This window comes from Podarcis pityusensis, assembly GCF_964106645.2.
Source record: "Podarcis pityusensis genome assembly, chromosome: 6".
NCBI classification, from domain to species: Eukaryota; Metazoa; Chordata; class Lepidosauria; order Squamata; family Lacertidae; genus Podarcis; species Podarcis pityusensis.
The window spans coordinates 56,017,766-56,034,969 of NC_138030.1; the positions used below are offsets into that span (position 1 = coordinate 56,017,766).

The window sequence follows — 17,204 nt, forward strand, 5'->3', positions numbered from 1 at the left end:
CAGTGGGATTTTGTGTTTCACAATTATTGTTACACATGTGGAATGCCGCTAGTCCCAAAGCCTGCAAGTGTTCGGTTTATATAATGTTTCAGAGCGGAAAAACAAATGGCACATAACTTCAGGTCATATCAACAGCTAGCCAATTTCACAGCACTGTATACACACTGCATTTGCAATTCCCCCCTCCATAATTGTTAACAATTTGTCACCAAATTAATACAAGTTTAATACAATTTTAAAAGCTGACTCCCCCCTACGTTCCCTCTATTTTCCTCCCTTATTTTACACATTGCATTTGAGACAAGATCAGTTAATATGCTTTAAAATAAGCTGAATACTCTTAACACAATGTCACCTATCAATGAAGCAAACATATGAAGGAGATCAGCAATCTTCAACCTCAGGTCCTTAGATATTGTTGGACTAGAGCTTCCAATAACCCTGATCACTGGCTAAACTGGCTGTGGAATATTTGAGTTTGCAAATGCAACAGCACCACAGGACCCAAGATTGAAGGATCAAGTATTGCAGCTTCCAAACTTCAAAGTAGTTTTGGTCAAAGATATTCAGACAGAAAATACAGTAAATGATTCTGTATTGCCATGGTATTCCTTATATGCAGAACAATCCTATATGCATTTACTCAAAAGCAAGTCTCATGGTGTTCAGTGGGACTTAATCCTAAAGGGTACTTTAGGATTACAGCTTTAAAATGACTATTTAAAAAGACAGCTGTGCCTTAAATTGTAAAATTTTATATAATCTAAACTGATTGGGTTGAACTAGTCCTAGATCTGACATAGCTCCAAACATGTTTAAACTGGGAGGTAAGGTCCATTCTGTGGCATAATTCTATCATTTTCTAAGTGAAATGCATTCTCACTTGCATGCAAATCTGGATTACCTGAAACACATTCAAAATTCAGTATTTTTGGCACATATTCTCCACCCCCCAGGTCTACAGCAGATTAGAATTGCTGTACAAGTTGCTGCTATTCTTTTTGCTGGTGCCACTTTATCTTGATATTTTATTACATTTTGGGTGGGTGAAGATGCAAAAAGGTGGGATAAAAACTGAAATGGTTTTCAGCTTCTTTTATTCAGTGCTGTTTTTAATATGGTAATTTATTTGGTTTTTTATATTTATAACTTTTGTGAGTTTTAGCTGTATCTGTTTTTAATTCATGTTGTGATCTGCCTTGGTTGCTGCACTGGGAGAAAGGAAAGACATAAATGAAATGAAATGATAAATGAAATAAATAAAAAAATAAATAGGAACACCACAGTTACTAATATTCTTAACTGTACTCGAGAGCTTAGAGGGAAATTGCATTTCCAGAAAACAGTGACTCTACTCAGCACATTGACAGAAATTCCCCAGAAGAAACTGGTTCTACAGCAGAACAAGCTTACACAGCAACTACGACCAGCTGGCAGCAACATACGCATCTCCAACTCCTCGAAAGATTCCAGCAACAGTGTCTCCGAAAAAAATTACATATCACTTGGGAAGACAGGCGAACTAATGCCAGTATGTATACTGGAAGAAGCAATGATCACCAGTGTCAAAGCAATGATTCCTTAACATCAACTTTGTTGGACTGGTCATGTTGTTTGGATGCCTGATTATCATCTTCCAAAGCAACTACTCTATTCTGAACTTAAAAATGGAAAGCGTAACGTTGGTCAACAAAAGAGGTTTAAAGACTCTCTCAAGGCAAATGTAGTATAAACACTGACAAAAAAATGTAGTATAAACACTGACAATTGGGAAACACTGGCCAATTGAAGAACAGCCTTTAGCAAAGGTGTCATAGACTTAGAAGACGCTCAAACTCAGGATGAAATGGAGAAACGTGCTAAGAGGAAGGCATGCTTGTCAAACCCACACCATGATCAACTCCCGCCTGTAAACCTATGTCTCCACTGTGTGGATCCAGAATTGGCCTCCATAGTCACTTACAGGTTCACTGTTAAGACCATGTTCATGGAAGACAATCTTACTCGGCTACGAGTGATCGCCTATGAAGAATGCTGCACAAATGGATTGTCTTTTAAAAAATAAAAGGTGCCAGCTTTAAACAGGAATTATTTGTAGCACAATTATTTTCTCTTTAGCACAATTATTTTTAGCACAATTATTTTCTAAAACATATTAAGATGTTTCAGGAACAAAGACACAGTAGGGGCAGGGGGTTAGAGAGAAGAAGATCATCCGTTGATCATTGCTGTGAACAGCCAGTTAGTAGGTGAACAACTGACCCAACACCAAAAGCCTGAGTGGGTGTGCATTTGTCCGCTTCTGTTTTTTAAGTAAGTCATGCTGTACTTGTGCAACTCTCAGAATTCACTTTCTGCTTGTAACACAAAACAACCCCTTAAGTCCACTTGGAACATTAGGTTGAATTTGTGCAGTAATTAGGCAGTACATTCTATAATAATCTGACGCTGCTCTTCCAAAATCCACTCAAATTTGTTAAGTGTTGCTCAGGATTAATACATTAACAGATGTCCACAAATACCAGGAAGGGAAAATAGTTTTGCTTAAACCACTGTGGAAGTTGAGGCATTAAGTCAATGTTCAGTACCCCGTCTTTTCCCCAACAGAGCAATTAGTAATCTCACATCTTCGTTCAACTATAGCAATGTCATCATTTTGTTAGCAAAACATTACTAAGCCAAACCTATTGTTACTCTTGAATAGGAAACATATGCTGGTTCACATCCTGTGCCTTCACCACTCTAAAATTCCAAAGCAGTCTCTCCATCCAGTCTCTCCTATGCAGTTTAACATCTGAACAACAGATGCAAATTACATTTTCTGTATAATGGCGAAAGCTTGGAAGGTCTTCTGCTTTCACTGGCAAGAGACCCATTTTAATATAAAAGTCAAATTGGGCAACAAGACAATCAGATTTCTCTTACAGTGAATAGAATTGTTCGTACAGCAATATAAGATTTTTCTGGAAATCACAGGTAAAGAAATATTATATACCTAAAATAAAATTCTTGGAATTAAGACTGGTAAGTTTCTTTATTTCTTACACAAGGATGAGTTAAACTGCAAGCGCCCTCCAAACACCAAGTATGTGGTGTAACAAAGCTGTCTCTTAATATATGTTTTCCCCTTAGACCTCAGCTGTTCCAAAAATTCTTGTACAGTTTACATTGTCACTATTTAAACTGCAAGGCCAAGCACAAGCCCTTTGCTGCTATACCACCTTCCTGAATACTGTAATTCAGGGTCTCCTCAACCCATTTGCAATGCATTCAGAGGATCTAACTATAAACTTGTGGCTATCAAAACATCTTAGCCATACTACACCACAATGCCCCTCCCCTCCCACCTAGGCCGTTTTCCCACCCAGGTAAGCACCCAGATAGAAAGACATCACCCCTCCACCATCTTATTTCAATATCCTTACATTCTCCTTACTACAAACACAAGAACACCACCAAATCCACCCACACCCCAGCCCCACAAGCACTTGGCAACTGCTGACTTGCCTTCAACGAAAGTTCTTCCAGCCATCTGGTAGCATCAGAATTTGTAGCACATATGCTACAAAAGACATCTTGTTGATCTTTGAAACACAGAATAGCTCAGACTTCCTTTTTCCAATTAAGCTTTCAAACATATTGAGGAAGGAATTCCACTAACCAGAGTGAACACACTGCTGAAACTGGATATTCAACATTAATTTCCCCTTCAAATGCCAACTCACTCATCCTCTAACTCCTCTTTTAGTTCTTCCATAAGTTCATCTTTGGAAAGTGTTGGTACGAAATTGTACTTACAAATGCAGTAGGACAGCAATACACTTATCTACCCTGTCACTGACTTTAGCAAAGAATGGCTACTTGGACATTTCCCTCTACATCAGGAGTGGGAGAACTACATTACATCAGATGCTGCAGTCAAGCAATGGACAGGGCAAAACACCCAGGACCTAGATGAACTTTTCATGATATATACATACATTGCTAAAAATGAATCTATTTGTTTTACAGATTTATGTCAGGACGATGTACTAGAAAATTTCAAGACCTACTACTTGGCTTAGAATATTCAGGGCTGGCAGCTGCTGAATAGTTCAAGTATGTAACCCAAGAGAAAGGGTTGTATCCAGCAAAGTTGCTGTATTCACACAATGACTTTTGCTTATGCAACAGAACTTCCCCTCCTTCTCCTGCCCCCGTGTACCTTCAAGATTTCCCTCCCCAAACAGATTTGGGGAACACACAGGAAGAGGGAATGTTTTTCTAAAAAGCACAAGTCCTTGCATAACCAGAACAAATTTATGGACTCAACCCAAAGTTCTGCATATTGCCTTATCCACAATTCATCTCTCACTGAGAAGATCACTATAGTGTATAAAATGTATTCGGGTAAGTGGATATTATAACTGGATTTCACTTGCATAATGAATTCTAGCAGTACAAGATTCAATATAGGCATTTGTGATTACTGTATTGCTAGGGTAACGCATGGTACCCATTCTAAATAGTGTTAGAAATTAGCCAAGCGCATTTTGCAACTGGCGCAGGCCCAATTGTAACCACGTGGTGATCTCTGTATTCCAGGTTGGTGACTGTCATCTCCATCCAGCTAGTCCCTCCAACTTTCTTAAGCAAGTAAGCGGAAGAGTTTATTTACTGCATTTATATCCCACCTTTCTCTCCAGGGAGTACATGGTTCACTCCCCTGCTCAGTTAATCCCTACAACAACCCTGTGAGATACGTTAAGAGCCTGTGATTGGCCCAAGGTCACCCAGTGAGATTCATTACTAAGTGGGGATTTGAACCCTGGCCTCCCAGGTCCTAGTCTACTTCCTAGAGTACTTCTGCTATGGGGCAGCTATACTAAATTAAGTAAGTAAATAAATATGGGGAAAGCAAAATGTCACTTGGAGAAGGATGTGAAATAGTTTCCTTGAATGAAGCTTGAATTTATTTGATTATTATTTATTTGATTCTGGATTGTTTTATTTGATGTTTTAATGTGTTGTAAGCAACTTTGATTTTTTTCCTTTAAAATATAAAGCAAATGAAAACAACAACAACAAAACTGCATTGCGGGGAATGGTGCCTAGACATCCCATTGTGGTGACTGTAACCTACAAGGTGCCATTTGGCGACTGGCTAATAAATAATAATAATAAATTTTATTTATTTATTTATATCCCACCCTCCCCAGCCGAAGCCAGGCTCAGAGTGGCTAACAACAATAAAAGCAACACAGCATTCTAAAATCAATTCATTTTAAAATAAATTCAAAATCAAATTAATGGCAGCCATTGGGCTAGAGTTCTGTGAAGATTGCCAAGGAAGGGAGTCAGGCTGTGCCCTGGCCAAAGGCCTGGTGGAACAGCTCTGTCTTGCAGGCCCTGCAGAAAGATGTCAAGTCCCACAGGGCCCTAGTCTCTTGTGACAGAGCGTTCCACCAGATCGGGGCCACAGCCAAAAAAGGCCTGGCTCTGGTTGAGGCCAGCCTAACCTCCCTGTGGCCCGGGACCTCCAAGAAGTTTTTGTTTGAAGACCGTAAGGTCCTCCGTGGGACAAAGCAGGAGAGGCGGTCCCATAGGTACGAGGGTCCTAGGCCGTATAGGGCTTTAAAGGTTAAAACCAGCACCTTAAACCTGATCCTGTACTCCACCAGGAGCCAGTGCAGCTGGTATAGCACTGGGTGAATGTGACCCCACGGCGAGAACCCACTGGTTTCTGAGTCAGTCTCAAGGGCAGCCCCACGTAGAGTGAGTTACAATAATCAAGTCTGAAGGTGACCGTTGCTTGGATCACAGTGGCTAGGTCAGGGTGAGAGAGGTAAGGTATATATATGTGTTTCTAACACTGATTCTAAACTAAGGAGAAGCAAAACCAGGGAAATATTAGTGCATGATCAACAGTGTTTAATGGCTATCTTATAGTATTCTAGTCTTTAACTCCCTTTCAAAGGAGTCCATTTTATAGCAATCCTAATTTTATTGGGGCCTTTCAGGACCTCCCTTCGTTTCCAAGTTTACCATGACCTTCAGTGCCCACATTTGACACCATTTTCAAGTGTTGAAGACCATGGCAAAGCTATGGTTTCAGCGGCACAAAGTCAAAGAGCAAGTAAGAGAGTTTTCTGACACAGTATACAAGTTTTCACCCACTTACTTGAAGAGCTAATACTTATGGCACAGCAAAACAAAAACAACAAATATTAATTCAGGTTCTTAAACAACAGCTAAAAATACAACGTATTTACCTGCTATTTCATTTCAAGCGAGCCCTACTTGGCCCAACAACTCTTCTCTTCCATACACTTCTATTGCTTTCACTAAGGCAACATTTGCAGGTATTTCCTTTATGGATGTTTGCCCAGGGTTCTCTTTCTATGTGACAAGAATTCCAAAAACATAAAGTGTTTTTAAGCAGACACTTTCATGGCAAATTAAAGATATAAAGACTGGCAAAAAAAAATAAGTTAATGATTCAGCGATTTAAGGTGGTCTATAAATCACTAAGCAGGACCAAACCTTATTAGCTTTCTAGTTACTTGTATAAAATGAGGTTTTGGTTTTAATTCTACTCCAACCAGATCAGCATCTCTGCCAATTGTAGATTAATTTTTTTATATTAAAAAAAAGTGTGCCAGAAGAAATGTGAACTTCAATTCCTTACTGAAGATAATCTACTGGTTCAAACTTGCTGTTTTCTTCGCTTTAAAAGAAAAGCACTACTATACTTGCAACTCAACCTTACAAGAAACCAAGAATTTTAATGGTGATTCACTCCAAAAAGGAAGTGAAGGAGTGTGAACAAGGAAGGATTTCAGCTTAGCACCATAAAAAACCCTTGATCTAGCAAAACAGAGTATCTCTCTCCACTACACAGTGTACCAACTGAACTTTGTTTTTAAATGTGAAAATCTAGTTCTCTCAGTCCTGATTTTGTTAACATGTTTCTAAACTTTGTGAGAAAGTGTTTAGGGATCTTGGATTGCAAAACTTTTCCATATGCTGCTACTCCCTATTTACTTCATACAGAAATCATGTATAGAAGCATCTCCATGTGCCCTGCACTTAAATGTATGCACTAAGAGAATCTGAATTCCACACCCTTTTATCAGCTATGCAGATATCAGCATGCATCTATTTACTTGTTTTGCAATTTATTGTACAGTACTAGCTAGAGCAACCCTATGTCAACTCAGAAGAAGTTAAGCCACGTTGGGTCCACTGAAGTTTACTCTCACTCAAGTATGCAGGTACAGGATTGATGCCTGATTGTGTTGTCATGAAGGACAGAGGGCACTGACACCCCACTTCTTACTTCCAAAAATGGCTTCTTAGCCTTTCTGCTTACCCTTTGTTTTCACAAGCATTGCTTCAATCCAACACCACAACCTTAAGAACTCAGTTTTACAGAGAAAACTGAGGTTCTCAATATGCTAAAAGCAGTACATTTTGTATGATTTCTGCATACGAACAGCCACCACAAATTGATCAGGCACAATATACAGTATTCCCACAGCTGAACAAAAATGGAGGGGAAAAGGTGCATATAAGGTAGTCAGTGCACTATATATAAAATGGAAATTAAATGATATGCTGCTAAGTAACATTTTAGAAAGACTGTCATTTTTCAGAGTTTCTTGCATGCTTCATAACAGTATATTTACAACATAACTTCTGTTTTCAATTATAGTGCAAGCATGCCAGCCACTCTACATGCAAAATTAAAACTACATCCTGTTATTTTATTGCAGAGAAGTATTTAACTTTCATTGAGATTTATGTCAAGATCAGCTGACTATACCAGATGTCATAGTGTTCAAACTGTAGGAGACATCCAACTTGCTAGCTAAATTAGGATGCGGTCCAACTTACCCCCAAACCTAAACTGTTTATATATTATAAAGGGCCATTTTGCTTTAACTAATACTCATTCAGTTTAGCTCATTTTAGTAGCAATCAGATGTGACCTGCACACACAGAGACACGGTTAAAATGACAAGAGCCAATATATTTCATTGAAAAACAAACACGTGGGTGTAGAAAGGCAAGATAAAAAATTTTTTAAAAAAAATGTAAGAAAGCATCTGAACAGTATTATTGAAATGCCTGCATTCACATTTTTACTGCAGATGTATTGTTAACAGCCAGGAAAACCAAGTCCCATGGTACAACTGCCCTAGTACAGCAGCTCCAGTGTATACACATTACTTATGAAGAGCAAAACTCCAGACAAACAGCTTTCCAAATTTATGTCAGTGTGTTATACACTTGCATACAATCTTAAATCCACAGTAAAAAAAGAAAATGGTGGGAAAGAAAATGGTGGGAAATCCCTTACCATGAAAGAATATAGGAAAACATGCCTAATTAAGTGCCACAAGGTCAGATTTCCAGGCTATGCCTTTCAAACAAACAGGCTGAAATTTTATTTTAAATGGAAATTCTCTGTTCAGATGATATAGGCAATTAATGAAAATAGGATTGCAACACCACACATGCTTATGCATATGTTTACACCCCAGCTTCCTGCTTAACAAGGAGTGCTCAAGGTGGTTAACATTCAAAATACAAAACAATAAAAACAAAGCCAAAAACCAGAAGTGGAATAGCAGATAATTAAAACCCAGACAGCTTAGAATACCAAAACGAATGGAAAGGCAGCCTGAACTTAGCACTGGAGACACTGGAAGTTGAATAAATAGTGCCATATCATTACTATTCTTTTGTTTGTTATTATGTTATGTGTTGTTGTGTTTTTATATTGTCAACTACCCTGTGATCCTTGAATGAAGGGCAGCATGAAAATTAAATACATAAATAAATACTATATACAATTCACCCAGTTAGTTGATCAAAGACATTGCTTTTTGCAGAACTTAACTCTCCTTGCCTTGCCACCCCAACCTGAGGAAGAATTATGCCGAACTGAGTGTAGTGAAAGAACAAAGATTATCTCACTGGGGAAGAAATACACTAGAATGCAGTGGACCCATATTATATATCTAAATGTTGTGTAAGTGATGCAATTGCACTTTCAGTACATTCAAAGGGACTTGTTTTCAGGACCACACTCTTTTGCACCACACTCTTATGTCTGTCTTCTCTTTAGGGAACTTCAAAACTGAGCAAAAATCCTAAACTGGGATTTCAACATCTACATTCAGAATTTTAGCCACTTACAGGTTCTTCTCTGACAAAACTATCAAGTTATTTTGATGGAACTGTACGCTTTGAATACAGGTGGCTTGATCACCCCAGTTTGAATCTTTAAAATATGCTTAAGGCTCAGATGCTCCCTCTTCTCCCATCTTTTGCAGTAACCAGAGTTAGTCAAGATGTCCAAGGCTAGCTGGAATAATAATAATGTGTTCAGTAAGCACTGCAAGTTCAAGAAGGAGGAGGCCTGCCTGATCTCAACTGGGATGTTCCATTAAATTGGTCCCACAATACTGAATGCACAGTTCCTGGTAGATACAAACCATGATGGAACACTAACAGTGACTCCGCCGCAAACCTCAGGGATCAGGCAGTCCTTGAGGTTTCCTGGGCCCAAGTTGTTAAGGCTTGTACATTAATACAAGAACCTTGAACCTGGCCCAGTAGTGCATCAGTAGCAGTGCAAGTGTTTGAACACTGGAGTTATGTGCTAGAGATAGTCTGTCCCCATCAACCATCTAGCAGCAGTTTTGCCCCAGCTGGAGTTTCCAGACCAAGCAAAAGGGTAGCCTCATATAAAGTGCATTTCAAGGAATCACTGTGGCCCAACTATCCCCGTCCAAGAATGAGCATAGTTTGTGAACCAAGCATAGCTGCTAAAAGGCACTCCGAGCCAATGAGGCCACCTAAGTGTCTAGCGACAAACACAGATCTATGAGCAACCCCAAACTCCAAATCTGTTCTTTCAGAGGAAGTGCAACTCCATCCAGGAAATACAAGGGAACACAAGCCAACAGTGCCTCAATCTTCTCAGGGTTCAAGTTCATCTTACTGGCCCTCATTCAGTCCACTGTTGCACTCAGACAATGGTCCAGTTCATTCACAGTGTCTCCCCATACTGATGTTATAAAGAAATTACAGCAGCATGTCATCAGCATACTGATGACACTTTGCTTCCAAACTCCTATATGAAGGCACTGGGTGTGGTCATTAGATGTTAAACAGCACTGGGGACAAGATTGGGACCCTGTAGTACACCATAGCACAAACATTATGGGGCCAAAACACTATCTTCCATTTATACTTTCTGGAAAAGACCTTGCAGGGAGGAGCAAAACCACTATAAAACAGTGCCCATAATATTCATCCCACAGTGCCAGTCCAGGAGGATACCATGGTTAATGATGTCAAAAGTCACCAAGAAACTGAGAAGCAGTCACATTCTCCCTGTCCCACTCTCAACTGATCATTTCCCAAACTGCACCTGAACCCAGAATGAAACAGATCCAGATAAATTCACATCCAAACCAGAACTGGAAACTATGGCTTCAAGTGTGTGATTTGCAGATCTCAATGGCAAAACCAAGAGTTGGCCATGACACCTGAACTACACATGCTTACCAACCAGGTGGGACCAACTTCAAAGTAAGTATGTACAAGAGAGGACTGCAAATGAGACATGTACATAGTTGTGTTCTGGGCTCAGTTCAGATAGGACTATAGCCTCAAGCTTTCATTTCTGAATTGCTGTATTATATACCACCTTGGTGTTATTTTATTGAGCAGCAGTACATCAATATTTCAAATAAACAAAGACTTCGTTGTTATATTCATTTGCAAACATACTGCTATGCTAACTGCATAGTTGAAGTTAAGCAACTATTAGTTCCCCGACCACAAATAGTGCAGCCACAGCAACTCTTAATTCCTCTTTCAGCATACCAAAGACTGCAGCTATGTATACACTATAGTTTTAACGCAAATTCAAAGCACGTTCTCTCCCTCAGAGAATTCTGGGCACTATAGTTTACCACTCATAGAGTTCTACTTCCAAGAACTGCACCAGGTACAGGGGGTATGAACAAGAACATGAATACACAACACCTACACTCATGATGATTGTACTTCCTGTTTACACATATAAGACCAATTAGCATGAAGTGAGGTAACCAAGACCATCCCAAAATAAATTTTATATTAACTGAACTGAAATTTATTATTACAGAGGGCTATTTCTACATATATAATCTTTGAATTAAGAGTACATTAGACTTATTTGTAGCACTCTATTTTAACCCATGTTGAAGTGGGTTCTTGCCATTGTGCTGGAAAAACTTTTTGCAGCACCTACAGTGCAAACCTAACCATGCCAACACATCAGCAACTCCCACTAAAATCACTGGGGCCTACTCCCAGGTAAGTGGGGTTAGGACTGCAACCCTAGTCTGTTCTGGGACACAGGAAAAATAACATGTTTACCATTGTATTAGATAAGTATGTATCAAATTGGAGGGGGGTCCTCATTTTTGTATTTTCTAATGCACCTTTTGTTTCTATTGGTTTTTCACTTTATTTTGTTTAACTGAAATTTTTTTCAATTAAAAAAAATAAAATTAAAAAAGGAAAAGGTGTTTGCAAAAAGCGTATCACAGAAGCCAAAATGGAAAAAGAGAGAAGAACAAGGGCAGCCCAGTGAAAGGGGAATTGCTGCCTCCCCCCCCCCCACTTTTGTCAACACTGTGCCCTGGCTCTCACTGAACTTGGGAGCCAAGGTTCTCCTCAAAGTGTTGCCACGGCTTTCTCCTTGGGAGTCCCATTGTTCTAGACACATTTTGCGACAGGGAATTTCATTAGTGTGAGCAGTTTCTGAGCTCTGGGCTGCACCTAAGATTTCAGATTAAAACTGCCAAGTGGAAGGAAAGGAGGACCTTTTTCTGCCTCCCTACTTCCAGCTGCTCTCTGAAGACTGGAGAAGAGACCCTCCTAAGAATATTAGAGGGGTGGGCAGGGAAAGGACTAGACCATGTGAAAAATGAACACAGTATTTTAGCTGCAGTAACCTAGGTTTAAGGTGCCGTTTAGCTCCTAGCTTTCATATCTCAGTTTCTAACACTGCTGATCACAACTAGTGTGCAGGAATGCCCTGGCTCTGACTGAACTTGGCAGGAGCCAGGGCGCTCCTCAAAGTATTGCCTCTCGTGCTGCGTCTCCACCTGGGTGGGGGAAGACAAGTGGCAATGTTAAGCGCTGGAACACCTCCCTCTGGATGGCAGAAGCGGTGGGGCAGGCGGAGTGCCGCCTCTTGCACTTCTGCCACCTGAGGTAGCCGCTTCACCCCATGTCATGGGTGGGAGCACCTCTGGAGAATAAATAACAGGTATTAGGTTGGAAAGCAGTCCTACAGAAGAAGAGTCTTGTCTGTCTGAATGCATGGAGTGGGGAATACAACAAAGAACAGCACAGTAGGTGAAACATGAGGAAACCCTACAGAGGGTTAAAAAGAAAAAGAAAAGACTCAGGGAGCCATAACACACCCACCCCACCAAGATTATTATTACTACATTTCTAGCCCACCTTTCCTCTAGGGAGTTCAAGGTGGTGTCCGTGGCCCTTTCCCTCCCCATGTTATCCTCACAACAACCCCGTGAGGAAGATTAGGCGAAGAGGCAGCGAATAAACACAAAGTTTCCCGGGTGAGTGGAGCTTTGACCCCTTGTCAGCCCAGCTCCTAAGCCCGTCACTCTTCGCCACACCGGCTGGAGACTGACAAGAGCCGCGGAATTCCGGGCGCCCGCTAGACACGTTCTCTGCGCTACGAGCTTTGCGTAAGGCGCAGCCCACGTCGTCCGCTTATGCGAAACAAGGCGCGGAGTCCACCGTGGGAACCACCGGCGAAGTGAAGGGCGGCAGCTTTGGGGCAAACAGCAGAACTTGGGAGGAGGAGGAGACTAGGGAGGAAGACTAGAGAGCTTAGGGAGCACGGAAACAGGGGAGGCTGTTCATAAACAAGGTGCCTCCTCAGAAGTAAGCCCCGCTGGGTTCCAAGGGGCGTCCCAGAGATGGAGGGTGGGTGTTGCGAAGGGGGGCGCAGGCGGAAGCGCCCCGAGGGGAGACGCGGGCAGGGAAAGGGCTACGAGGAGGAATGGAAGCGGGAGGCGGCCGGGTCACAAAGGAAACTCTTCTAAGGGGAGGCGGCGGGAGCGTGGAGGCGAGGCTTCCCCCGGCTGCCTCCCCCGCCCTAGCTAACCACCCTACTCCCCCGCCACCGAGCGAAAAGCGAGCAGTCCCTACCTGCGTTAAGGAAAGATGAGCGGCCATGCTGCTTCCATCATGCACCGGCCGGACAGGGAAGAGAGGGCGGGAGGGGGAAGAGCAGCACCCAGGAAGGCCCGGCCCGAGCAGGCAAGCAGGCGCTCGCTGGCTCCGTCCCTCCACTCTCTGCCCAACTTCGGCAACTTCCCGAGCCACCCCCAGCCAGGCCCCGCCCTGCTGCGCAGCAAAGCCCGGCGCCCGGATCCCTTCCCGGCACGGCCCCCTCTGGAGCGGAGCCACCAGCGATCAACCGCTCAATTCGGCCTCCGCTCGGAGGAATACTATTACGCTCGCCTGGCCCGGATTCCCAGCCAGCCGGCCAGGAAGGGTTCGGCTCGACCTCAGTTAAGCTCGGCGGCTACGAAAATGCGGACTGGAGTCGTGCAGAGGGAGAACTTGGCAGAGCTTTCTCGTTGGGCGGACGCGCTGTGGTGGCTAACCTCCGTTGTGTAATACTCTATAAAGTAGATCTCGCCGTGTTCGGTGCTGTTTGCTCCCGAGAGAGCACGCCCTACGATGGCAGCCTTACAGGCCATTTCCTTGGTGAACGATCTGACAGCACAAATTGTAAGCCTTGCAAGCCACAAAGCATTATCCTTTCTCAAGGATAGATCCGCTTAAGCTCAAAAAGAATTGTTAGCGAATTGCGTTTCTTCTCTTCCTAAGAGAAGCTCTTTTATCAGTTAGACGGCCTGTATCTCAATCTTCTCTAGTATTCTGAATGCACATTATCCGGTTCTGTTTTCCTCCTGCCTCAGTATAGATAGCAGTTTGAGAACAAACACCTAAAACCCTATGCATATTTACTTAGAAATAAGTCCCATTGAATTTCGTGGAACCTACTTCTGACAGCGTGGGAGGGCTTTTTGCAGTTTCCCTTGTTCCTATTTTATTCAAAAGTGCAGATGCTGCCTGAATGGCTTCTTTGGACTTAAGTTGGATACAAAATACAAATAGGATCAACAAAATTCTAAATCTATACAACAAGGATGGGGAACCTGTGGTTACTGGACTACAGCTCCCATAATCAAGGACTGCCTCTCCCCATATGAACTGACCCAGACCCTGTGCTCATCAACTGAAGCCCTACTCCACATGCCCCCTCCATGAGATGTCCAGAGGGTGGCAATCTGATAACAGGCCTTTTCTGAGGTGGTTCCCCATTGTGGAATGCTTTCTTCAGGGAGACTCACCTGGTGCCATCACTACATATCTTTCAGTGGCAGGCAAACCCGTATTTTCAACCAGGCCTTTGGCTGTTAACAATCCATGACCATTTAAAGCCGATGGGTTGTTTTTAATTATTCCCCCCCCCACACACACACCGGTTTTAATTAATGTAGGGGGTTTTGCTTTGTCATTTTGTTTTCATAAAGATGCCTTGAATTGCCTGCAGCAAGAGAAGTAGTTTAATAAATTTAAGAAATACTAATAATCATCCCTGACCCCTGGCTGTACTGGCAGTGGCCGGTGGGTGTCTGACAATATCTGGTGGAAGAAAAATTGTCCATCTGTGTTGTCTATCTTAAGAGGACTAATAAGCAATTTAGAAGAAAATAATAATAATAATAATAGAATTACAATAAAAAGGCAGCTGACTGTTAGTTTATTAAGAGACAGTGCCAGTGCAGGCCAGGCAGTTGCAGTTCAAATTAATACAGCATCCAGCAGGCAGAGAAGAGCCTTCAGCAATGTGTAATAGTCCACAAAAGTGTCCCTATTTTTATCTGTGAAATGCTGGAGAGACTGTGATACTTCTGAACATAGGCCAGGAACATATCTGCAGATTCCTCCATTCCTCTGAAACAAATGGAAGTCGCCCGGTAGCAGAGGTTAACATATTCAGCCCCAAGGTTGCCATTTAAAGTCACTACAAAACTTACAAACTTGAATAAATATCATATGACCTTCAAGCAATGTATAACTGCCAGAGGTTTAGCCAATGCTCACACACTACTCTGTAATGTACTCTGACAGAAATAGAGCATGAAATGATACCGCTTCAGAATCAGCAACAGCCTGCACACTAGCGCCGTACTGTTTATTTTATCTTCAACAAGCACAAGGAGCTTTGATACATTCTGCTGAAAGCAGCCTTTTCTCACTAAACACACCATAAATCATAGAAATGGCTTTCTTCTTTATTTTACAAAGTTGCCCATGTAACACATTGAACTTTAAAACAACTGACACAGTGTGGGGGGTGGGGGCGGGAACTGATACTGAAAAGGAAAAAGATCCCCAGTTAGTTGCATGGACTCTAGGTTCAAATTAGGCAACACATGTGCACACATAGGCAGAGAGATATCTCAAACATGCATACAAAGTCAACACACTGTTGCAGCAATGTACAATAAAGTATTGGTTGCAAACCAGCTCTCCTCTGGAGGGCAAAGGTACATGCAATACAGGGGATCTCTAACTGGATCTCCCTATGGTTTTATTTTTGTCCACAGCCTGGGCAAAGAGAGAAAATACACAAATGAAAACAGAACATTGTGAGGAATGGCAGACGTGCCCACAACATCCCAAGAAACTCTGCCACAGCCTACCAATTGGGGACAGTGCTGGCAACACGATCCATGTGGAAACAGATGCAGCCAGTCTCCCACATGTTGATCCAGGAGCACATTGCCATGTTTCAGACAGAAAAAAATAAAGCCAAAAGGTCATGGAGCCCTGTTGCACACTTCGCTAAAACACAACCTCACATGCTCAGGAGGTTGCTGCCATTGATCTCTCATGGCCGTAAGCACCAAAATAAAATGTAAACCTTATCTTAAACCATGCTAGCTTTAAACTATAGCTAGAATATACGAAAAATTGTAACTGATGGTTGAATCACCATGCCCATTGTATGGTGTAGGGTCAGGACCCAGTAGCGCTTTTTAGCAGGATGAATTTCTGACGTCTTGTTTGATTTAAATATCATATCCAATTGTGAAAAGCCTCACAGAACCTTGACCCCTAAGCCATCAGGATACTACAAGGTCTCGCTGAGATGCGTTTGCTTTCCAGTCAAAGAAGCCATTTTGTGTTAATTACCTGCCCTGGAATTTCTTGGAATGAGTTTTAATTTGTAAGTGTGCTTTTGGGTATTAAAGGGCTAGCACCCTCTGGCAAGATCTTTATAAGCTTAGGCTGTTCAATTACATTTATGTACAACTTCCTTCTGTAATGTTTGGTTCTATTGTTTTATAAATAAAAAAGTTTAAAAATACAGTGTTACTTCACTAATGCACAATGATGTTCAGACAAAGAATATGAATGTACCAGAATTTTAATGCTGAAAACTGAAGTGTCTTCAGTGATTCATTTGTGTCATATCTGATAGGTTGCATGTCCAATTGAATGAGAATGCCTGTGATGGCCGTGCTAATTATTTGACTCGTGGCAAGAACAAAGGTCTCCTTGGGTGTATATTAATGAGCTTACTTCTCAGGAAACATAGGATAGAATTCAAACTATACATAATGGTCATGCTGCCCAAGACAGGCAGATGTGTGCTGCAAAATGTCATGTATTGTTCTTTTGACAAGTCTGCTAATTTTTTTGCTGTTTTCTCTAGATAACTTGGAACTGGAGTCCAACGTTGAAGGAAACCAGCTTGTGTATTTCTGAATGAGCCCCAGCTCTGGAGCTAAACATGAGCCTAGACAATCTGTGTGTTCAGCTGTGTGTGGAAACCTGATAGCTGTCTTAACACAAGAAACTATTACCTTTCCATTTTACTTACTAGAAGAAAGAATTGTTGCGGCTGTGCATGTAATGTCCTTGCTGTCCATTCTGCCCTTTTAGGAGTGTCTTCCCGAACAGTGTCCCTTGCAATACTGTGTACTACCTGCATAACAATATAGTGTTGAATGTGATGGCTATGCCCAGGGGTGGCACGTCCTCCCATTTTGTCACCTGAGACAGACCGGGAATGTAGTAGACAGTAGTAAAGCTCAGGC

The 17,204-nt window shown here is 41.9% G+C and overlaps 1 protein-coding gene across 6 annotated transcripts in view; it reads right to left on the reverse strand.

The window, feature by feature from the left end:
- The window catches only part of EPS15 (epidermal growth factor receptor pathway substrate 15), a 52,493-nt gene extending 38,978 nt beyond the window's left edge, over positions 1–13,515 (reverse strand). For 5 of the 6 annotated variants that reach the window (XM_081010820.1, XM_081010821.1, XM_081010819.1 and 2 more), the window contains exon 1: positions 13,231–13,515. In XM_081010820.1, coding sequence (XP_080866946.1) covers positions 13,231–13,257 — 27 coding nt within the window. In that variant the 5' untranslated portion in view covers positions 13,258–13,515. The remainder of the gene's footprint in view (positions 1–13,230) is intronic. The other variant, XM_081010817.1, reaches the window with a different exon arrangement.
- Positions 13,516–17,204: the final 3,689 nt, after the last annotated feature.